The sequence below is a fragment of the Cryptococcus neoformans genome (genome assembly GCF_000091045.1).
Source record: "Cryptococcus neoformans var. neoformans JEC21 chromosome 4 sequence".
Taxonomy (NCBI): domain Eukaryota; kingdom Fungi; phylum Basidiomycota; class Tremellomycetes; order Tremellales; family Cryptococcaceae; genus Cryptococcus; species Cryptococcus deneoformans.
In genome coordinates this window covers 1,674,538-1,695,851 of record NC_006686.1, presented here as the reverse complement: position 1 = coordinate 1,695,851, position 21,314 = coordinate 1,674,538, and the positions used below count along the sequence as shown (strand labels likewise).

General features: G+C 47.7%; 7 protein-coding genes across 7 annotated transcripts; 4 read left to right on the top strand and 3 right to left on the bottom strand.

Annotated features, from left to right (window-relative positions):
- Positions 1-1,880: 1,880 nt before the first annotated feature.
- Positions 1,881-2,277, bottom strand: CND06140 (hypothetical protein). Its single transcript, XM_570657.2, has one exon. It carries the CDS (start codon positions 2,148-2,150, stop codon positions 1,971-1,973), a length of 180 nt encoding a protein of 59 aa, XP_570657.1. The 5' UTR covers positions 2,151-2,277; the 3' UTR covers positions 1,881-1,970.
- Positions 2,278-2,588: 311 nt separating this feature from the next.
- CND06130 (conserved hypothetical protein) lies at positions 2,589-5,919 on the top strand. The gene is made up of 10 exons (XM_024657120.1): positions 2,589-2,736; positions 2,812-3,166; positions 3,698-3,946; positions 4,004-4,347; positions 4,403-4,804; positions 4,858-5,020; positions 5,070-5,241; positions 5,294-5,451; positions 5,512-5,736; positions 5,792-5,919. The coding sequence occupies exons 2-10, from the start codon at positions 3,107-3,109 to the stop codon at positions 5,816-5,818; spliced, it is 1,800 nt and encodes a 599-aa protein (XP_024512747.1). The 5' UTR covers positions 2,589-2,736; positions 2,812-3,106; the 3' UTR covers positions 5,819-5,919.
- Positions 5,920-6,612: 693 nt separating this feature from the next.
- On the bottom strand, positions 6,613-9,429 carry CND06120 (histidinol dehydrogenase, putative). The gene is made up of 3 exons (XM_570519.2): positions 7,422-9,429; positions 6,990-7,345; positions 6,613-6,898 (listed from the first exon to the last, which is right to left on the bottom strand). The coding sequence occupies exons 1-3, from the start codon at positions 9,390-9,392 to the stop codon at positions 6,667-6,669; spliced, it is 2,559 nt and encodes an 852-aa protein (XP_570519.1). The 5' UTR covers positions 9,393-9,429; the 3' UTR covers positions 6,613-6,666.
- Positions 9,430-9,596: 167 nt separating this feature from the next.
- Positions 9,597-11,585, bottom strand: CND06110 (squalene monooxygenase, putative). The gene is made up of 5 exons (XM_570092.2): positions 10,718-11,585; positions 10,236-10,665; positions 10,092-10,182; positions 9,877-10,036; positions 9,597-9,809 (listed from the first exon to the last, which is right to left on the bottom strand). The coding sequence occupies exons 1-5, from the start codon at positions 11,549-11,551 to the stop codon at positions 9,753-9,755; spliced, it is 1,572 nt and encodes a 523-aa protein (XP_570092.1). The 5' UTR covers positions 11,552-11,585; the 3' UTR covers positions 9,597-9,752.
- Positions 11,586-13,085: 1,500 nt separating this feature from the next.
- Positions 13,086-16,271, top strand: CND06100 (conserved hypothetical protein). The gene is made up of 9 exons (XM_570525.2): positions 13,086-13,978; positions 14,029-14,260; positions 14,315-14,563; positions 14,621-14,870; positions 14,924-15,112; positions 15,163-15,292; positions 15,342-15,538; positions 15,594-15,810; positions 15,868-16,271. Exons 1-9 carry the CDS (start codon positions 13,173-13,175, stop codon positions 16,055-16,057), a joined length of 2,460 nt encoding a protein of 819 aa, XP_570525.1. The 5' UTR covers positions 13,086-13,172; the 3' UTR covers positions 16,058-16,271.
- Positions 16,272-16,976: 705 nt separating this feature from the next.
- Positions 16,977-18,867, top strand: CND06090 (expressed protein). The gene is made up of 3 exons (XM_570527.2): positions 16,977-17,203; positions 17,276-17,324; positions 17,389-18,867. Exon 3 carries the CDS (start codon positions 17,389-17,391, stop codon positions 18,577-18,579), a length of 1,191 nt encoding a protein of 396 aa, XP_570527.1. The 5' UTR covers positions 16,977-17,203; positions 17,276-17,324; the 3' UTR covers positions 18,580-18,867.
- A 270-nt stretch (positions 18,868-19,137) lies between these two features.
- On the top strand, positions 19,138-21,312 carry CND06080 (hypothetical protein). The gene is made up of 3 exons (XM_024657119.1): positions 19,138-19,407; positions 19,480-20,769; positions 20,829-21,312. Exons 1-3 carry the CDS (start codon positions 19,251-19,253, stop codon positions 21,233-21,235), a joined length of 1,854 nt encoding a protein of 617 aa, XP_024512617.1. The 5' UTR covers positions 19,138-19,250; the 3' UTR covers positions 21,236-21,312.
- The last annotated feature ends 2 nt before the right edge of the window (positions 21,313-21,314 follow it).

Genomic DNA, 21,314 nt, shown 5'->3' with positions numbered 1-21,314 from the left:
AACACAAAGGGAACCTTGCCAAAATGAGAATGGCTGCAGCAGCTGCCGAGCACAGCGTAACGCGTCGCGCAGCCACGTCATGATGAATGAAATTAAAAGGCGGATATCGCCGCTGCGAAGAAAGAAATAATCTATTATCTTGAAATAAATAACCAACTTTTATTTTTTGACAAACGATCTCGACGCTCACCACTCTTCTTCAAGGACCAGTGAAAAAGAGAAGACATCCCCGCACTCTTTTCATCTTGTTTTTCTTTCCAGCACATATGCGAAATATATCCCTGAATATTTTTTAAAGCAGGAAAGAAAAAGGGGGCCACGGCGCCTGAATATCCCCCATGGCCCACCACAGCACTGGTACTCACCCTCTCGAGCACATTTCAGCTTGACTTCCGCCCTGGATCGTTGATTGCATCTGAACTATGCAACGGAAAGGTCTGTTCCTTTATGATCAGACGTGGCGAGTGCTGTATGATGACTATGGCCGTAGATGGAAGTTTTTTATCCACACGTCTTCAAATAACTTGTGTGCCGCACGCCGGTCGGTCAATTGTCATCTGCTAGTGGTGTATGTTTTGACGATGATATCGATCGACGCCAACGATTTCGATATTTATACAGGACTTCCAGATCTGCAAAATTTGAGAAGTCTCCTTCCTCTTTTTTCACTTACGAGATGAGGTCCACGAGCAAGTCAAACTTGTCGCCCAATGTCTTCGTTTCCGAACAACAAGATTGGCTTACATCAATTCACCATATCTCACGACATCCTATTACGTACGTATACCTTCTTGTAGGCTTCAATAATCTCTCCTAGCTCATCCTGTCCAAGCACCCAGACTTTCGTTTCTCCAAGCCTCTTAGCCTTGCCGCTTCCTCTCTCATCTCCACCAACTCTTTTGAGAGCATGGTTATCGAATATCCTTGCTTACCTTCCATCAATTCTCTATTCACCCTCAAATTGTTGATGTACCAGTCCCCGCCCATATGAAACTACGATACCCTGACGGCGTCAAATCCTGGTGGGAACTTTGGGCCTTTCCCTAGCATGGATTGAATTTTGGACACTCGGCCCCGTGTTAAACCTCCTGCCTCTGGCCTCTAGTTGAGAGTCGATGTGTTTTTCGCATTTTCTCTCCATGGTAAACCGTCTGACATTTCTGAGGGATGTCTTAATTAAGTGTTCACATACATCGTTCCATCTCTCCCAGAAATGGAAAGCATAGAAAATCCGCTTCCATTTCCCCGTTCTCTTGCTATCAGTGGTTATCCATTATGAGCTTTGAAATCGGATTTGGTCAACAAACTGCGTCCTTTATGCATGTACGCTCGGCGAAGGTCCTCCAGAAGGCTCGTCGGCGGAGGGGCCTTTTCCTTTCAAACCCAATTTTTGGCCTTAATTTGGCTCAGAGTTTCTCATCGGCCTCGGCGCTGGACTCCATTCGCAAAAAGTTTCATTTTAAGCATGGTCTGGGGAATTTGGCTAACAATTTTCGAAAGGCGGATTTCAATTAATGGAACATGAGTGTCGTCGTGCCCTGTATAGCACTTTCGTGGCCGCATCTTAAAAGCCAGTCGCCAGTCGGACGAGGGTCGAAAGACTGAAAATGTGTAGAGGAATCGGTGTATGGCTCTTCTTCTTCATCGAGGCTGCAGGACAGCGACAAGAAATGACAAGTTTTCATCGAAGCTTGTATCCCGCCATACTGCTGGCGAAGGCTGAGAAAAAAGAAATCAACTGTGAGTCGACAGCAGGCGATTATAATTTTGTCTTATCACTATAGTAGGGTTATTAGGAGTTGCTATCAACAACGTAATGCTTGAAAGCTGTGTTGTTTACTGCTGCGTAGATAGCAAAAACTCCTTTTTTCCGTATAATCTCATCTTTGCATATCTACACTACTTTCCAATCCTCTACCTTAAGCTCTGCCGACAACAAACCGTCACATTACATGCTGCGCTGCCTATCGTCACCTTCCATACCCGCGACTCTTTCTTGGCAGACCCCGAGCTGCAAAACGTCTTGAGGAGGAGACATATAGAAGGCAAGGAAAAGAGTATCTTCCGCAAAGTTTCGTAACTTTGACTCTACAGGAAGCGCATGAAAGTAGTAGCAGAAGGGGGATGTGGAACCCCATCATTGGGCGCATTTTTCCGTCCTCTCCGCCCACCTGACTCCTCGCACTTCTATTTCAGAATCCATTGGGCGCGTTCTACCGCTGGTCTGGCCGTACCGAAGTAATATAAAGAAGGGCACCATCTAATACTATCTTGGCTGCTAACTAATTACCCTTGATTGACAAACCAACAAACAACACCTTTAAACTTCAAGCCTCAACTTTCATTCCGCCAGATCTCATCAGCCGATTAATCGGCAGAGGTACCAGACAACAGGCACTAGGCAGTAGACGCAGAAAGCAGATAGAAGGAGGGAAACGAGAGTCAGGTACCAGGACTAACTGGTCCATATCAAGGGTAATTAACCTATCGGTGACAACCGTTCTTAAACCACAAGTACGCCACATTCCAAACAAACACTGCAGGACGCGCGTCTTCGCCTTCGTCGGCTACTTTTCTTTTTGTTTCCCCAACTCTTGACACAAGAAGTCGGACCGACATGCTCCGATAACTAGACACTGACTGTTGGAATATGATGGACTCTATGAAGATGACAAGAAGTTCTGGACTCGTGCCCGTGGCGCATTTCCTGCCCCTCATTTTTAAGCCCAGAGAGTCGTAAGTTGTTTATCGTTATTGTACAGTAGTGTTCCACTCATGAGGACAACGTCGCGCCATTTGGTAAAAGAATAGCTGGGGAAAGATACTAAAGCTTAGATATGTTCCCTCTTCGTTCGACGGTATCCAACATAAATCGTGTCCAGCAGCTATCGTATCTGATCTGGATTTCTCCTTATCGAGGACAGTACCATATTCACCCCATTTCCAGCATTCAACTTCAAAACAGCCAACAATCAATCCAGTTCACTGATATCTTCTTTGCACTGTTCGGTACTTTCCAACACATCTATCTTCACCCTGTCAAGAGTTACTCTACACCATTCTTTCTCTCCTCGCCAGAACCTAACATTGAAGAAGTGCGCTTGGAATGCTAGAGCATAATGACAGATATACATCAAGCACGATGATACAGGGAGAAAGAAAACATGTGAGTTTCAAGTCGTAGTCAGGGATTTGGACGTCGTTTTCTTCTGTGGTTGGCCCGTTCCTGTATAGAAACACTCGACAAATAAGCAATGTGGAAAGCTCTGCCTTCTCTTGCTGCCGTTGTATGAGGGTCGTGAGGTTGACGAGTATGCGATTGCATACTCAGCCGGCTCAGCCGGCTCAGCCGGCCCAGCCCTCGGCACTTGATCTGTGATAGCAATACGATCACTGGGCTGTGTTTTACTGTCGTCGCATCAACACCCATTACCATTCAAAATACAATAAAAATCCAGTTATAGCGCCTTCTTTTCTATTTTGCAGGAAACGATAACGTATCATAAACTACCTCAGCCATGTTTTACCAACGAGTGCCCTATGATGTCCTCGCTCCCACCCGAGTAGTCCCGGTGTAAAAACTTCCTCTCCTGTAAAGCTTCCCAGAATATCCCCAGTCAGATATCGTGTCGTGAATCCCTCTTTTCGGTCCCATTTGGACAGTCAATAAAGCAAGGACAGCTGACTATCTTGTTAGATCTCTGCTTCACCAATTGCTGCACGTCGATCTACTCTTGCGACTCTGACAAAATATGAGTGCTATACCCCTCGTCCGGGACCTAGTCGGACAGACAGTGGCATCAGCTTTACCAGTACAAGTACGGATAGTAAGTTGAAGGACCTGGAGCATGGTAACCCTACGGGATTGAAAATTATGATGGTCGACGCAGAGGACGATGGAGAGGACGACGATTGGATGCACAGTCCTGATCCCCAAAAGGACAAGGTGGGTCAAATTGCTATCTAAGGAGCTGATGATATAAGGAGCTGATGATATGTCAAGTATGACCGCGGAACGATGTTTACATTCCGAGGACTAGTGAACATCGGGTGCCTTATCATACTTCTCATTTGCTTCTTGACTCTTTTCCTCGGATATCCGGTCATTACATACTACACGGAGAAAAGTCTGAGTGCCAACGGCGCGTTCAACCTCGGAGGCATCAACTCTACTGGACAAATTCCATATATCGAGAACTTTGCTATGGCGATAGACAAGGATACTCCTGAAAGCGCATATACAAGAACGGGATTCGATGGGGAGCCGTACAATTTGGTATTTTCGGATGAATTCGAGAAGGAAGGCAGAACATTCTTCCCAGGCGACGATCCGTTCTGGACGGGTGTGTAAGTGCTTTTTCTAAAGATAGGGCAGAGGGTCATAGACTGACAAAGCGAGCAGTGATCTTCACTATTGGCCCACAGGTGATCTAGAGTGGTATGACCCATCAGCTATAACAACCAGAGACGGAAAGCTTGTCATCACTATGACCCAAGAACCCATCCACGATCTCAACTTTAAGTCTGGGATGCTTCAATCATGGAACCAAATCTGTTTCCAGTATTCTGTCTACATTGAAGTTTCCGTTTCTCTTCCTGGTGACCATAAAGTCCCTGGTTTTTGGCCAGGCGTATGGATGATGGGTAACTTAGGGAGGCCAGGGTATGGAGCGACGACAGACGGAACATGGCCGTATTCATACGATTCGTGTGATTATGGGACGTTGGCCAATCAGACGAATCCAGAGGGGACAGGACCGGAAGGCGCATTGACTTCGGGGGCAAACGATGGTCCTATCTCATAGTAAGTGAGGATTGTTTGAGGATGATCGGCAGACCACTGATATAGTATCATAGTCTACCTGGTCAGCGAATGTCTGCCTGTACCTGCAAGGGCGAAGATCACGCAGGACCGGACGTTTCGTATGGGCGGGGCGTCCCGGAAATCGATGTACTGGAAGCTGTGGTTGACATGACAGTTAAGCGCGGCGCTGTCAGTCAGAGTGCCCAAATGGCTCCTGTAAGTCTTCAAATCACCTTTTGAGAATCTCTGTCTTAATGCAAAATAGTTTGATGAAGGGTACCACTATGACAACTCATCCAAAGGCGGTATTATATACGACACAAAAAATACAGAGTACAACGACTATCTGGGTTCAGTATATCAAGAAGCGGTTTCGTCTTTGACTTATATCGATAGCGCGAACTACGTGGGGACTAGCGGTGGCTTTGGCGTTTACGGTGAATATATTGGTCTCTAGCAACTTTTGGTCTGTGACTTACAGATGTTTAGGTTTTGAGTACTTTTCGAACCCCGAGGACAGGGATTCTGGGCACATCACATGGGTTGCAAACGGCGAAAAGTCATGGACAATGTACCCCGCCGCTGTTGGTGCTGTTGAATCAATGGGCATTGGACAACGTCTGATTTCAGAAGAGCCGATGGCCATGGTATGTCCAGCTTTTATTTCCTCCTCAACACCTCAACGTTAACATACTATCGCCGAGCAGATCATCAATTTCGGCATGTCGGAAAGCTTCCAATCTGTAGACTTTAACCACCTTATAACGCCCATGGAAATGCTGGTCGACTATATAAGAGTGTACCAACGGTCAGAAGGAAAAGTTGGATGTGATCCGAAAGATAGGCCGACGGCCGCGTACATCGAGAATCATTTAAATGCGTATAGCAATCCCAACCTTACTACATGGGAAGATGCAGGGTATACCATACCGGTGAGTACTTCGTCAGCTTTCCGACGTGCTTGCATTATAGACTGACATGTTCTAGAAAAATTCCTTGATAGATACATGTTGAAAACATTACTGAGGGTTTAGAAGAGAATAGATTGTTGTGGAATGGCATCTGCTGTTAGATTCATTTTCTTAACATTTTGGGCTTTTGTTGGTGGATCGATGTATTTGTATTACTGTATGCTTTACACTTAACGAGGGCCTCAGATACACTTAAAATTCACCTAAGCTTAGACAGGATTGTTGCATAGCCCAAATGATTTGAGATTATGTACTTCCAATACATAAAGGGCAAGTCTCAAAGCCTTCGCCTATGGCCATAGCCTTCATCATTCATATAGCCCCCTGTCCCGTCCGTACGACGAGTGGTAAGGCATCGGAGTTCACGAAACTGTGGGGCTGGGCATGGATGTTCGAACCGCTGAGTGAGAGCACAATGGTGACAATAGTGGAGTCTTTTACGGATGTAAGCTGTTACACTACTCGTACTTGATAATTGTATGTCCGGACGCTTATCCGACGACTTTTCCTTCTTCTTTAATGTGAATCACCTACATCCAAGCCGGTCGAATTGCTTCACACGTCGGATTGGTTAAAAATCATTGGAACACATCGTGAACGGTTCTGCAATGATAGTGGACAAATCAAACTGAGGACACATTAACAGGTACGAGTACAGTGACACTTCTCATTCTGTCTTACTGTCCTTATGTTCTATTATATTTGTAAGTTTATCGCACAAATTTAGTCCTCCGTCAGATATGAGCATAAATATGTATATTGCGTGCCATACTCTGAACCTCTATACTAAACGGAAGAAACATTCAATGCAAAACACATCTATTAAAAAACCCCTACTGCTACATCGGATAACACAACTACTCTTTTTTGATCGCCTCTCTTTCCCAGTCTTTATTGTTTGTTCAACTCTGCCAACCTAACCCTCACAGCATTCGCATGCGCCTCCAACCCTTCCCTCTCAGCCAACCTGATAACATACGGACCCAACTTCTTCAGCCCTTCCGCACTGACGATCTGGGAAGTAATGTGTTTTTGGAAAGAAAGAGTGTTGACACCAGAGAATTGACGAGCAAAACCGTTCGTCGGGAGGGTGTGGTTGGTACCAGAGGCATAATCACCGCATCTAGATGAATTAAAGGAAAAGGAGCATTAGCATTTGTCCCGGGGCCAGTTTGAGTGTATAAATGCTTTAAGCGATAGATGGCAAGACTTACGATTCTGGAGAGAAAGGACCAACAAACACGCTACCCGCATTCTCAATCTCAGCCACAACCTCTTCCGCCTTCTCAAGGTGCAAAATCAAGTGCTCAGGAGCATATTCATTGCTAAACTTGACAGCCTCTTCCAAATCCTTGACCTCAACGGTGACACTCTTCTTGATCGCCTCCCTCGCAATCTTGACGCGGGGGAGCGCCCGGGCTTGTCGATCAATTTCGGCTTCGATAGCAGCGAGGTGCTCAGGGGTGAGATTAATGGCGAGGAGGATGACTTGGGAGTCGACGCCGTGTTCGGCTTGAGAGAGGAGGTCGGAAGCAACGAAGACGGGGTTGGCAGTGTAGTCGGCGATGACCTGTTACATATCGCTTAGTTTTGCCACAATGTGTCCCCTGGCAGAGGAAGAGGAAACAGGAGTAGATATAACTTACAAGGACTTCGGATGGACCAGCAGGCATGTCGATAGCTACCAATGCATCCGTATCATTCTGCACCAACATCTTGGCCGCAGTAACCCACTGGTTACCAGGACCAAAGATCTTATCCACCTTGGGAACCTCATCCGTTCCATAGGCCATGGCGCCTACAGCCTGAGCACCACCAGCCTTCAAGATACAAGTAACACCCGTAAGCTTGGCGACGTACAAAACTTCAGGGGAGATGGATCCGTCTTGTCGGGGAGGGGTAGCGAGGACAATGGTTTTACAGCCGGCAACTTGGGCAGGGACGCCGAGCATAATAGCCGTAGAAGGGAGGATGGCAGTACCACCGGGTACGTAGACACCAACTCGGGCGATGGGTCGAGCGAATCGAGAACAAGTGACGCCAGGCATAGTCTCCACCACAAGCGGCTCCTTTTCGTTTTGAGCTTGGTGGAATTCTTTGACATTGTTGTACGCTACATCAATCGCTTCTCTCACATCCTTGGGCAGTACATCTTCTCCTGGGGTCTCGAAGGGAGGGAGAAGAACGTTGGATGAAAGATCGGCACGGTCGAATTGCTTGGTCATGGCTTTCAAACCGGCGTCGCCTTCCTGTCGGACGCGCTCGACAATGGGTTTGACCTTGTCAATCATGGCCAGTGAGTTGAGAACGGGTCGGAGGAGAAGGTCTTTTTGCTCAAGGACGGAGAGAGTAGAGAGGGTAACGGCTCGCATCTTGATAGGGACATCTTCAGACTCGGTCTCGGGAAGCTTGGTTGGTTCGGGGACGGTAGGTTTGGCTTCTCCGTTTTCATTTACAACCTCTCTGGTCTTTTCCTCCCACTTGGGTTTGGCATCACCCTTCCTTCTTGTCACCTTCAACGCCTTCTTGTCTAAAGCTGCCTCAACGTCTCTCCAGCTCACGCCTTTGCTGACACATCTTGTCAAGGCAAAGTAGACCAAATCAGCCGCCTCAAACGCAACCTCTTCTTTAGTTTGGGCGTCACAGAGCTCCTCGGCTTCCTCCATGATCTTGCTTCTCAAAAGCTTTTCATCTGTGAAAAGTCGCTTGGTGTAGGAGCCTTCGGGAGCAGAAGCAAGACGGGACGTGAGGGTGTCGGAGAGCTTGGCGATACCGGAAAGGTTACCAAAACATGTTGATTGAGGGAGGTGGCAGAAACCAGAACCGTGCTGGACAACCTCAAAGATCAAAGCATCATTATCACAGTCGAGCTTGATGCCGGTGACCTGTTGCACCGCACCGCTAGTCTCGCCCTTCCTCCATAAACCGTGCTTTCTAGATTGGTAAACGCCCTTCTGTGTAAGGATCGACTCCTTGACGCTTTCAATGGAAGAGTAGACCAAACCAAGAGGGGTGGTAGAGTGGCTGTAAGAGGACACGATAGTGGGGAAAAGACCATCGGGGCGGTCAGAAATGATAGGGGCAAGGAAGGCTTCGGGAATGGAGATTTTCTCGGCGGTAGTGGAGGACTCAATGGAAAGGTATGAAGAAGGAATGACGTAGGAAGAAGGGCGAGAGGATCTGATGAGGTTTAAGATCCGAAGAGGTTGCACTTCAGGAAGTTGGAGAAAGACGTCCACGCCAGGGAGCGCGAGCGATTTGGCATTGTGAGGGACACAAGAGATGATGAGGATACCACCAGTCTGCTGGGCAAAACGCTTGGAAGTAGAAAGTTCTTCCTCAGAGACTTGGAGAATAAGTCTTTCCTTGGGGATACCCGCGCCACCAGCCCCTAATTGTTGGGGGGTAACGACGAGCTTCTCGGCGCCACCGTCGAGGAGAGCGATTAAGTCGTCGTTGTCGTTTGCTTGGACGTAGTATGACGCATTTGCAGGCAATGATTGGCGGATTTGTTCGAGGTGGTCGGAGGGGATGAGGACAGGGGTGATAAGAGCGAGAGAGGGAAGGAGAGTGGTGTCCTGCGAGGTGACAAGGGGGAGGAAAGGGGGAGTGCTCATTTTGTATGTGGATGTAGGGGAAAAAAAAGAATGCAAGGTTGCAGCTAGAAAAAAACTAAACCAAAAAAAAAAAAACTGGAGAGAAGCGGCGAACAGAACGAGTCGGGTAGTCTTAATTAACACCTTAACTATCCCTTTTTCCGGTCGCCGCTATTGCTTCGTTTACGCCCGGCTCAGCCTGTTACACCTTCTCTTTCGTGCTATAATTTTTTAACAAGACATAGTACATGCAAATCTGAAAAGAAAACCCTAGACCTAAGACATAATTGAAGATGCTGTTCCAAAATCCATCAATTAACTCTTCAAGCTCGTTGCCTTCCATGAGCCAAGCTTCAAAATTTCTATGTAAATCTACGCTCTTTAGCTTCTAAATTCAATAAGCATGAACGGCAGCAAAACCACACAAGCCGTGTAGAACTATCATCCAAATCAATGATCAGCCCGTTGAATCCTCAACTAGGTGAAGAAAATATATAACACGTACCACCTTGAAACTTAAAAGCAAATTCAATGGTAACATGGCAATGGCTCCTACAGATCCGTTTGTTCTACGCTGGGGAGGACCGTGGATGAGTAGGAGGTAAATGGAGTAAAAGGCGACGTTGAAAAAGTGGTAGAAAAGTTGGACAGGGCGCGGTGTGAGACTAACAAGAGAGAATGAGTGAGTAATGATCGGAAAATAGGAAGTGGATAACTCACGCAGAAAGCAATCCGACAGGGCCAGCCACACACTCTCCCCCTAATTCAAAGTACTTGAAACATCCTTCTCTTAGGATCGCAAGATCTGGTTCTGAGACAATAGGTTAGTTTCCAAGGAATATAAGACGCATCGACGCGACGTACTGTCCGAACCACCGAACAAGCTGTAAAGAGCCATAGAAAGCACATTTACGACACCGCTCAATTGTTTTCTCTCCCAGAACCACTCCCTCAGCCTTTCCGCAATCTTGTCCCAATCCTCCAACCCCTCTCTACCTGGGGCTAATCCGTCTTCCCAAGGTTTTCGCCTTAACTTGCCGCCAGGTTTCAAATATTCCGTCAAGAGGACAGCATCATTGAAAGCAACTGTCATACCACCACCTGTAAGGGGATGACGCATGTTGTAGGCGTCACCAACGAGGATGGCGCCTTGAAGATTGGAGCGGAGACCCTGGATGGAGGGAGGGAGGTAGGAGTTGGGCATGGAGCGGAGACGTTGAGTGGAAAGAGCGTCGAGGAGAGGAGATCGAAGTGAGGCGGGAATGTATGGGAGATAGTTGTCAATTAAGTGTTGCTGTAAAAAGTATCAGTACGAATTCTGCTATATATGCGAATTTCAAACTCACCTTGAGAGAACCGTCTCCAACACTAGGCAGCTTGCCCTTGACATCCACGAGCATCCTCACCTCGCCCTTTTCATTCCCAATTTGATAAAGCAAGACAGGTCCATTCGGTGTGAGACAGACAGTGCCATAGTGTTTCATTGGCAGTTCGCAGTTCTGGAGGATAAGTCCAACGAAATGTGATCTGGTATCAGGTACCCTGGTTCGAAGCGCGGGATGGTGACGGAATTTAGAAAAGCAGCCATCGGCAATGACAGTAAGGGGGGCATAGAATTTGCGGACGTTGGGTTCTCTTCCAGATGCGGATTTGAAAGAAGCGGAAACTCCGATCACTTGGTTGGTGTGTTCGCAGAACAGCAAGTCTTTGACGGTCGCTTCAACGACTGTAACATTGGGCGCCTGATCGATACACTTGCGTCGGAGAGCAGATATCAGTCGTCCATGGTGGAATGAACGACCTTCTTTGAGCCCGGAAGTGGTAGCTACATGCCAATTCTTCCCGTTGACCTTCTCATCGATAAGCTTGCCGTGACCATTCCCATCTACCTGAGGATAGTTCACACCGACTTTCTCCTCGCCATTCACTACACAATAACCTTCCACAGGCGCAGCATCAATCCCTTCCAGCACATCTACCATCCCGAGTTGAGCAAGTGCAGCTACGCCACCGGGTTGAAGGAGTTCACCGACGATTCTATCTGGTTCTGAGAGGTCACGCTCGAGGAGGAGGATCTTGCGACCGGTGTGAGAGAGGGAGTAAGCGAGCGCCGAGCCGATAACTCCTGCACCTATTATGATTATTTCGGGGGATGATATTGGAGGGGTCATCGCAAGCATCTTTGTGGTATTTTTTCGTGGTTTTTAGAGAATAAATGTGGACGTAGAGCAAGAATGGAATGAGGAAATGCATTTTGAACTCTCATCTTTGGTTCGTTGAGGATCGCGTCGATCCCAGGCACGCATCAAAAACAACTATCTCAAACCGTCGAACCACTTTTAGCCAATGCGACTTGCTCCGATTCACCCCCGTTCCGCAAGCAATTCTATGGATGCAAGTATTCTCGGAAGATCCGCGTCGGAAGGAGAGAGGACGAGGAGCATGTTTTCGGAACAGGTTGATTGCCTTCTGAAGATAGAGGAATGAAAGAACGATGAAGCCTGCCCACCAGCAGTGGTGAAGCTTGTTGTGACGTGGTGGCAAGCGGTGGTGATGATTTTGGCAAACGAAAGGCGACCGAAAGAGGTGTCAAAAAAAGCCTTCTTGTGCTTCGTTTAACCTAAGTCTTCCAATGTAAAATCGCATGGAATATATTCTCTGGCTATATATAAACCACTTATGGCTAACGAGAAGGGGGAACACTTTCAGAAAAAAGGAAAGTTTAGGAAAGTTTATATATGACAACTCTACTTTGGGCGCCACTCTGGGTCAGAAACTGTCGTAAAAAAGTTGATATCTATATCTCAAAGCGCAGAATTTCGCATGACTGGCAGCAGCTAGCAGGCTATGCCTTATTGAGAGACACCTTCCATATTTGTACCGTCTGATCCTCCTTCACAGCCATTTCTGTTGCTCGTCGTTCCTTTAACGCTGTGAAAAGTTATTAAGCCTTACGAGTAATATTTTTCTTTTCCCAGCGTACGGCCACAGAAGAGCAAACTGGCGGCAGGTCAATATATAGCGATGTCACAAGACAGTTCTCTTGGCAGCGAGCCTTAGTCTTAAGTAGTTCTCACGAAATTATGTGTCGTGCTTACATGCCAGATGATGGGTCGAGACTGACGGGATTGCGAAATGGGACAGACAAAGATATCCGTAGTAGTAGGGGGTTCGGCCGCCAGCAATGCTATTATAAAGGAGCCAACATGATGGTGGCTTTCAAGACAGGTAAGGTAACATGTAGTAGATGGTCCTGATCCGTCCATGATAAGTCAGAGCTCACAGTATCAAAAGGAGAGGCCTCTGTCGATCATGAATTCTATGTACAACGAATGGGCCTCCTATGCAAGGATTAAAACCATATCGACTGCTGAGGCGAATGATTATCCAAGCAAACACCGCAAAAGCCGCACCAGGCATGTCGGACTCAGCCGACAATTGGATTTACCGAGGTCGTCATCATTCATATGGCGATGGATCGGCCCTTCTTTTCTGGAGTTCTTCGGTCCTATGCATACACTTAAGAAGATGAAATGTGTAAACCTACATGGGAATTTATTTATTAAGGCTGTATGACTAGTTGCTCCGGATGATATCTGCATTGACGCCTAAATGCACTTCCAGATTTGTTGTGAATTGATCAGCTTCGGATTCGTCGTTTATTATGGAACGTGGTCTCGTGCGTTATCTTTTCATTCAAATCGCCATTCTTCCTCTTTCTTCTATCATCCAACATCTAACTTAAATATTTCTACACCAGTAATCCTCCTCGAAGTGTAAATAAGTCACTATACACCGGACATGCCTCCCAAACAACCGCCAAAAAAGTCATCCACGCCATCCATGAGTGGTGCTGAACCCAACATTAACAGCAATGGCAATACCGTCAAGCCCCGCTCGATTTCCATCTCCCGTAACTCTCCGAGTACGAACTCCGGTGGTACACCCCCTGTGCCGAATATCCCTTCTCGAGCTTCCATGTCTTCAACTGGGCCCCCTAGGTCATTTGCGGGATCATTCAGACCTGCGTCTTCGGTGGTTGGGATGGAGAATTCTAAATCAAGGAGACAGAGTATATCAAAGGAAAAAATTATCTCAAAGGACTCGAGTGATAGTTTGATCGGGAATAAGACTATCCCCCAAACACAAACCACGAGCTCAGCATTGACAGCTGCCCTCGAGTCCCCTCAACCTCAAGGCTTATCTCACCAAGGCTCAGGCTCCTTATCACGCCCACCAATTTCTCGCGATGACTCTGGTACTTCCGCTCTTCGCAATGGCGCCGCTAGTACTTCTGCTCCCAAAGATGGTGATAAGGCGGGCGAGTCATCCTTCTCCAATCTTGCAGATGTGCCAGATGAGGAAAAGGCGCGTGTTTTAAGAAGACACCTCGTAAGCGCCGATGAGCGAGGCGCCTCTTCGCCCACCCCTGGCGGACAGTCGCCAGCTGGATCTGGAATCAATATGGGAGGTACACCGACAAGGGCCGAGTTTGACGACATTCTTGGGGAGAGCGGAGTTAGTGGATATGGAAGTATTGATGCCCACCCTAAGGATGATTCTGATCAGTTCCCTATCCCTTATGACGCGCCCGGTGGAGATGTTACGTAGGTTTTTTTTTTCTTCCCATACAATCAATCGCTGATCATATCCTTAGACATGATCTTTACAAATGGCAACACGACCACCGCACACGCCCCGTCCGCTCCGCCTCTTTTTCACACGTCCCAGTCGACCGTTCGACCATCCTTGATCCACACTTGGCGCATATCAAAGAGCCTGGAGGTTTCCGACGGAACTTTGTGGTGAACCGTGCGCAAGAGCAGGGGTTGGAGGCGCCTGACATGGTCAGGAATGTAGTGGACTTCTTGTTTCTATATGGCCACTTTGTATGTCCTCGCCATTGCCAAATAAATGAAGAACAAAGCTGATCTTTTCGATAGGCGGGTGAAGATTTGAACGAAGACGAAGACGTGCTGGAAGAAGACGAAGAATCCTATCCCGAGGACGCCTCGTCTTCTTCTGCTTATGCTCGCCGACCATTCCCTGCTGGCGGAGAAGAAGCCGGACAAATCGCTCGTGGAGAGAGGGCACCATTGCTGGGTTCAACCAAACGATCGTTGAGTAGGCATCGTAGGACAAAGTCTGGGCATAATCAGGGAACGGCGAGTGTCACTCAGGCTGTGCTCATGGTGAATCAATTTTCTATCTTCCATGAGCTCTACGAATGGTGACTGACATCCTTGAAGCTTTTAAAAGGTTTTGTCGGTACCGGTATTCTGTTCATGGGCAAAGCCTTTTTCAATGGTGGTATCCTTTTCTCGTCCATCGTCATGCTTGCTATTGCCGGTATCTCCCTCTGGTCATTTTTGCTTCTCGTTCAGGCGTACATGAAGGTCCCTGGATCATTTGGTGATATCGGCGGAGAGTTGTACGGAAATAACATGAGACTGATCATTTTGACTTCAATTACTGTATCCCAAATCGGTTTTGTTGCTGGTGAGGTCCCCATGCTTTTTTGATCGAAGGCCTTTACTAACAGTGTCTCTTAGCCTACTCCATTTTCATTGCTGAGAACCTTCAGGCATTCATAATGGCGGTTAGCAACTGTCGAACCTTTATCCCTGTCAAATACCTCATCTTTGCCCAACTTATCGTCTTTATGCCACTTTCTATGATCAGAAACTTGGCCAAGCTTTCGGGTACTGCATTGATCGCGGATGCATTTATCCTTATTGGTAGTAAGTTTGTCTGTCCGAGCTCCAAGTGAAGCAAAGCTGATGGCAAGTAGTCATTTACATTGGCGGTAATGAGATCTCGGTTCTGTCCAAGAATGGGGTTGCGGACGTTGCGCTTTTTAACAAGCAGAGCTTCCCTTTATTGATTGGTACCGCTGTGTTTGCATTCGAGGGTATTGGCCTGTACGTTTTGCCCCCCATGGTCATTACATCGAAACTGACAATCGTACAGTGTCATTCCTATCACTGAATCCATGCGTGAACCTCAAAAATTCCCTCGTGTCTTATCAGGTGTCATGTTCTGCGTCGCCATCCTCTTTGCTGGTTCTGGTGTCATGTCCTACGCTGCATACGGGAGTGACATCCAGACTGTCGTCATTGTCAACTTGCCTCAAGATGACAAGTTTGTTCAGGCCGTTCAATTTTTGTGTATGTCCATTCCTTATTCTAGTTTGACCAATCACGGTATTGACTTGTTCCATAGATTCTGTTGCCATCCTCCTCTCTTCCCCCCTCCAACTCTTCCCAGCCGTGCGTATCATGGAGAACGGTCTCTTTTCCAAATCAGGCAAGCACAACCCCTCGGTCAAGTGGCAAAAGAATGTGTTCAGGTCCTGTACAGTTATCTTCTGTTCTTTGCTGTCTTGGGCCGGGTCTAATGAATTGGACAAGTTTGTGGCGTTGATTGGCAGTTTCGCTTGGTAGGTCTAGGATTTTGCTTCTCTTGACTTGCAATCGTTGACTGACTCGAATAACAGTATCCCCTTGTGTTTCATTTATCCACCCATGCTCCATTTGAAAGCTTGCGCTCGCACTCCTAAAGCACGGATTATGGATTGGACGCTCATCGTCTTTGGTACCATTGTGGGTGCCTTCACGACGGTGCAGACTTTAAGGAGTTTGTTCATTCCCAGTGCGGAAGGACCAAAATTCGGCGGGTGTGAATAAAAGAGTAAAGCTACATGGTAGGCAGGGGCCATCAGAATACGAGAAGGAGCATCTAATCAGGGGTGTAGTGTCATTGGTTCCAGTAATTATCATACTTGCATCTTTGTGAGATACTTGCCGAGTTTTTCGACGCAATTTTTTACATATTGTGACCCCAATCTCGCATATCATTCGTCCAAGTTTCAGTTTGTATATAAAAAGATGTAATCATCACCACACTTCCCATGCTGCTTCCTATACTGAGTTGTCTTTCCTGTAAGAAGGTGCAGTCCAAGATACCCGGTGGAATAAAACTAGACGTGGCCAAGCTGTTGATTTGAACAGACTGAGATCAGGACAACTCTCGGTTTCTCTTTCGTTCCGTTCGGCTCGGTTTCTAACGAAACCCGGTCGATCAATCCTTCCGAACGAATTTATGAATCTGTACATAATTGTTGCGTTGTTTTTGCCAATTGTACCCGTAGTGATCGATATATGAGAAGCTTGCTTGCATTCGTTCATGCATGTGAGTTGGGACAAGGTATTGTTGTTAAGTTCCTTCTGAACGCTGTGAAAATTCTTCCCAACACTGATCACAAGGCCTTGGCGGCGGATCACACGCCGACGTAATAAGTGGGGAGACTTGACTCTCACCATGCCCATAAATAACGCACATACTCACCCATTTCCTTCTTAACACCGAGTCGTCTGCCAACAATCCTTGATCAAAAATGTCTCATCATTAGCATGGCCATTCAGGACCTAAGGATTGACATAATGAGAGCGAGAAATGATTTTGGACAATGCTATCGATGAGCCTGAGAGTTTTATCAGCAGCGTCTCCGTCCGTTTGTTGTCCGTCGGCGACCGGCTATGCGCGTTCGTACGTACGTACTCTGCTAATTGATGCTTTCTTTCCTCTTTACCGCACTCCTATTTCCGCCTTTCGTCATTTCAGTTACGGCCGGCTCTGGCAACAATAGTGCGTGGGCTCCTGGTGATTTCTTATATTCTCCTTGCCCAGCGTACATCAATGAGCAACTGGCGGGCGGCAACACAAAAAAAATGACTTTCCGTTGCTACATTCGCCTCAATTTCGTCATCGTGTTTGGTTACAGATGCCATGGCATGGGATAGTTTTATTAGGAGAGTCAAACTGATCTGACTGTAAGTTTGTACAACACTACTTCATGCGTCCGTCGCCCCTGTTAATAGGTCTCGTATTCTTTCACCTATCAGGCGCAAGACTGTCATAGAGTATTAAGAGGTCTACGTTTGGGCAGCTCCGGTAAGCACAGAAGAATATTGTGGTCTCCCTAATAGCGTGTAAGATAGCTGATCAATATTGCTAGATGACTTCGGAACTTCAGCAAATCCCCGCCAACGGTCTTCACGTAGGAGACCAGCATAATTCTGCACTAGACGGAACCCGTCTAAATCTAGAAAGCATTACCTCTTTAGAGCCTCTCGCACCGATATACGACCTTCTCGACGACGCTCTTATTGATAATAGACCAGTTCATATCGAATACCTTCTAATTAGTCGACAATACTACAAGCGCATCCTGCCTATTATCTATAATCATGTCAACATCAACAACGACAACATCGGGCAGCTTATATACCCCTGGGTTCAGGAGAGCGAAAACTTTGGAACTGGGTCGGTGGATGGTAGACGCAAAGCGGAAGCTCTCAAACTAGTTGAAGTTGTTACTCTCAGCGATGCGGAAGCTGCTGAAAAACTTGCGTGGTGGAGTCTGAACCACAGTCATCTCCTGAATGCCAAGCAGCCAACAAAGATATGGGGTATTCCTCACAGTTTGTCAACTTGCGCCTTTCCCAACGTCAAGCATGTCCGTTTAGAGTGGGATTTCATTGGTCCCAAAGGTTTTCTCAACCAAGCCCCGTACACTGCAAGCCTAGCAACTTTTAGGCCACCCATTAGCGGTGTGTCTTGGGGACTCATCTTTGACCAAGTCTTCACTCAGCAGCTCGCCGTGACAAGCTTCTGTTCCAGCATGCCGTTACCGATGCTGGGGACATGCGATTTATACACCGCCTTAACAATAGGGTCATTCAGCCGAGGTATTACTGATTTACTCGGTCGACTGTCTAAACGAAATAGCGTGCCTCTTCAAACATTCGTTTTCCACTATTATCTATGCGAAACGCCTGACTATCCACGATTGCCAGGGGTCAGCTTGCCAACACCCCCTGATGGCGTTTCGGTATATTATGATTTCGAGTTTCAGGAAGAAAAAATGAAAACCACAGTCGAGATTCTCCGAGAAATATACAGTCTGTTCAAATTTAGTATGTGGAAAGCATGGAGGAAAGCAGACCTCTCAAAAGTCACGTTTGTGATACCTTTTCGCGAGGATCTTGACAAAGCTGTTCAAGAGTTGAGATATGGGATTCGGGAGTACATCGTGCCGAGAAGGCGGTCTGTGACAGTGGACGATCTATATCCGAGGATCCAGATGAGAGATGAGAAGATCAACAGGTGTCCGTGTAAGAAGCACGTAATGGTCCCCAAGGCGTGAAACTTGCAGGTTGTAGGTTGTAGGTTGTAGGAGCTTGGTCGTTTGCTATCTTAAGGACAAACAGTCTGATTAGTGGTCATCTTGTTGGTAACTTGCTTTATCCCGTATATTATATTATTATTTTATATGACATTGGAGCTTTTTTGGGTAATAAGATGAGCCGCATAATATTATATAATAAAGCGATGGAATTGCTAGCTAATATATATTCATTAATGGTATAAGCCCTCGATTTGGTGATGATGCTCTTGACGTTTGTCGTGGGAGCGAGGTCTTGCAATGCTACGCTCATGATTCGAGACTGTGTGGTTATGAATGCTATAACGCAGGCCTTTTCTTATGCCAATAACTTTGAGACTGTTGTGACGGTAGCCTGTTGGTATATCAGGGAACTCGAGGCTTGTTTGGATGGCATCATGGCGTTCTGCTGTGACTCAGCTCGGCGCTTCAGTCGTTCGTTCGGTTCGTTGATGATATAATCGTTCGTTGCCGCGGGAAAATCAATCTAGTCGAAATAATGGAGACGTCATCATTTTCATTTTCAGCTACCAACGAAGCCTCCTCGATAGCTGAGTTACTCTTTATGCTCACGGCACATATCTTATGTCTAACCTTTTCTCCTCACTTGCAATTTTAGACCTAAGCCGCAGCAGACCAACCTGCCCGAAACAATGCCTTTAACGACTGAATATGAGACTATTACCCAGGGGCGAGCGAAAAGGAGCACGGCGGGAAACCGCATGCGGGAGTTGCTGGAAAAGGCGCATCAAGAAGATGACGATGAGCTCTTCAAGGAAGTCGAGGACGATGAGGAATTCGTAGCTCCTCGTAGGTTACTTTTTTTCACGATCATCCGTTTTCGCCTTTTTTTTCCTTTGCTGATTTGAATATTTTGATTAGCCGAGCAGAAGGACATTTTTCTTGACGAGTTTGCGGATACCGACTCTGCGCCGTCTGACGAAGATGAGGAAGCCCAACTGCTGCGTGCCGAACGCCGAGCCAAACGGGATGCGCAATCCAAGGGCAAAGGCAAATTGAGGATCAACCCTCTGTCTGCTCCCAAATACGGATACGGATACGGTGCCAAAGCGAAAGAACAGGGCTTCAAGCTAAAGGAGTCTGATTTGGCTTTATTAGGGGAAGATGTGGATGTGGCGAGCATGGCGCCTTCGACGCTTGTGCTGGAACTGCGGCGGAGGAAGAGGGAGGCGAAGCGGGTGCATAGAAGCGAGGCGCGCAGATCGAATTTGAGAGCGAGCACGCTTGGCACTGCGGCGGCGGCGGCGAATACTGATCCTGATGCGCAAGGAAAAGCCGAAGCGGAAGAAGACGACGGGAAGAACAGGGGGCGGAGAGGTCGTGTGGCACAGCATGTAGCGACCACACGTACCCTCCGCAAGCCCCTGACGCAATCCCAGCTGATCGAAGCGGCTTTAGAGGAAGAAGAGAGAAACAAGGAGGCGCTGAGAGATTGGCTGAAGAAGGAAGAAGAGAAGAGGGAGTTGAGGAGGGTCGGGAGAAAGGTTGTAAAGGGACCGAGGTGGACGTGGGTGTCGAGGACTGTGGGGAGGCTGGTGGAGGAGGTCCCGGAGCCTGCTAAAGCTGAAGAGTTGAGTCACGAGCAAGACAAGTCTCAAGGTGCAGAAAAGTCGCAAGGTGAATGCTCCAAAGCGCCTCAGTCAGAGGGATCAAAAATCAACTCTGCATCCCCTCCATCAATCACCCAATCCGCGGACACCACGGCACTTTTAAACCCCGCGCCTGGTACGCATCAGCCAGAGCCAGAGCCAGAGCCAGAGCCAGAGCCAGAGCCAGAGCCACAACCAGAGCCAGAGCCACAACCAGAGCCAGAGCCACAACCAGAGCCAGAGCCACAACCAGAGCCAGAGCCACAACCAGAGCCACAGCCACAGCCAGAACCACAACCACAGCCAGAACCACAACCACAACCACAACCACAACCACAACCACAACCACAACCACAACCACAACCACAACCACAACCACAACCACAACCACAACCACAACCACAACCACAACCACAACCAGAACCCAATGCCCCATACACGCGTAACTATATTATCCTTTCGCAAATCCCCGGTGGTCTCCCTGCCGAACTGCAAGTCGTTTTGGGTTCCCATGTAGAATGGGACAAGTTGAAGATTATTCCTTCACGGAACAGACCTATCAGTGTGTTTTCTTACTTTGACACGTGCGATCCGGAGCTAACAAAGAGAAAAATTGGACAGACCGACAGATCCCTCTCTGCCCGTTTACCAACCTGCCCGCCAAGTACAGACACCCTACGACGCTCATCCCGTTCGCCACGAAAGAGGGATACCAAGCGATCGAAGCGCTCTTGCGGAACCGGTACGAATGGGTGGAACCGGGCGGTTGGTGGGGTGTGGGAGAAGGGGACGTGGTGGCGGATGGGATGGGGGGTGTGGATGGGCTGGAGGCGGGGCCGGGGATAGGGGGGTGGTATGCGGGGGAGAGGGTCGACCGGCTGTCTCGGTCCGAGCCGCGAGAAGGGCAAGAGCAAGAGCATGGGCATGGGCAAGAGACGACACCGGCAGATGGGCAAATGGAGGAAAAAATAGGCATAAAGAGGGCGCGGGAGAGTCAGACGGCGACGAAGAGTAAACGACGACGCTGAGCTGTAGACATGGAAGATTGGCATCTGGCGAAACCGTTTTTATTTGTATTACCACGTTGTATTTTCATAATGTCACGTT

Bases quoted from the DNA above. Each gene is read 5' to 3' on its own strand.
- CND06140 (XM_570657.2), bottom strand. From the start codon at position 2,150: ATGCGCCCAATGATGGGGTTCCACATCCCCCTTCTGCTACTACTTTCA.
- CND06130 (XM_024657120.1), top strand. From the start codon at position 3,107: ATGCTAGAGCATAATGACAGATATACATCAAGCACGATGATACAGGGA. The intron at 4,348-4,402 runs GTAAGTGCTTTT...CAAAGCGAGCAG, and splicing joins GATCCGTTCTGGACGGGTGT to TGATCTTCACTATTGGCCCA. The intron at 4,805-4,857 runs GTAAGTGAGGAT...ATAGTATCATAG, and splicing joins AACGATGGTCCTATCTCATA to TCTACCTGGTCAGCGAATGT.
- CND06120 (XM_570519.2), bottom strand. From the start codon at position 9,392: ATGAGCACTCCCCCTTTCCTCCCCCTTGTCACCTCGCAGGACACCACT. The intron at 7,346-7,421 runs GTAAGTTATATC...GATATGTAACAG, and splicing joins CTGGTCCATCCGAAGTCCTT to GTCATCGCCGACTACACTGC. The intron at 6,899-6,989 runs GTAAGTCTTGCC...TAATTCATCTAG, and splicing joins GGTCCTTTCTCTCCAGAATC to ATGCGGTGATTATGCCTCTG.
- CND06110 (XM_570092.2), bottom strand. From the start codon at position 11,551: ATGCTTGCGATGACCCCTCCAATATCATCCCCCGAAATAATCATAATA. The intron at 10,666-10,717 runs GTGAGTTTGAAA...TACTTTTTACAG, and splicing joins TTGGAGACGGTTCTCTCAAG to CAACACTTAATTGACAACTA. The intron at 10,037-10,091 runs GTGAGTTATCCA...CTCTCTTGTTAG, and splicing joins CCTGTCGGATTGCTTTCTGC to TCTCACACCGCGCCCTGTCC.
- CND06100 (XM_570525.2), top strand. From the start codon at position 13,173: ATGCCTCCCAAACAACCGCCAAAAAAGTCATCCACGCCATCCATGAGT. The intron at 14,261-14,314 runs GTATGTCCTCGC...TCTTTTCGATAG, and splicing joins TGTTTCTATATGGCCACTTT to GCGGGTGAAGATTTGAACGA. The intron at 15,811-15,867 runs GTAGGTCTAGGA...CTCGAATAACAG, and splicing joins TTGATTGGCAGTTTCGCTTG to TATCCCCTTGTGTTTCATTT.
- CND06090 (XM_570527.2), top strand. From the start codon at position 17,389: ATGACTTCGGAACTTCAGCAAATCCCCGCCAACGGTCTTCACGTAGGA.
- CND06080 (XM_024657119.1), top strand. From the start codon at position 19,251: ATGCCTTTAACGACTGAATATGAGACTATTACCCAGGGGCGAGCGAAA. The intron at 19,408-19,479 runs GTAGGTTACTTT...TATTTTGATTAG, and splicing joins TGAGGAATTCGTAGCTCCTC to CCGAGCAGAAGGACATTTTT. The intron at 20,770-20,828 runs GTGTGTTTTCTT...AAAATTGGACAG, and splicing joins TTCACGGAACAGACCTATCA to ACCGACAGATCCCTCTCTGC.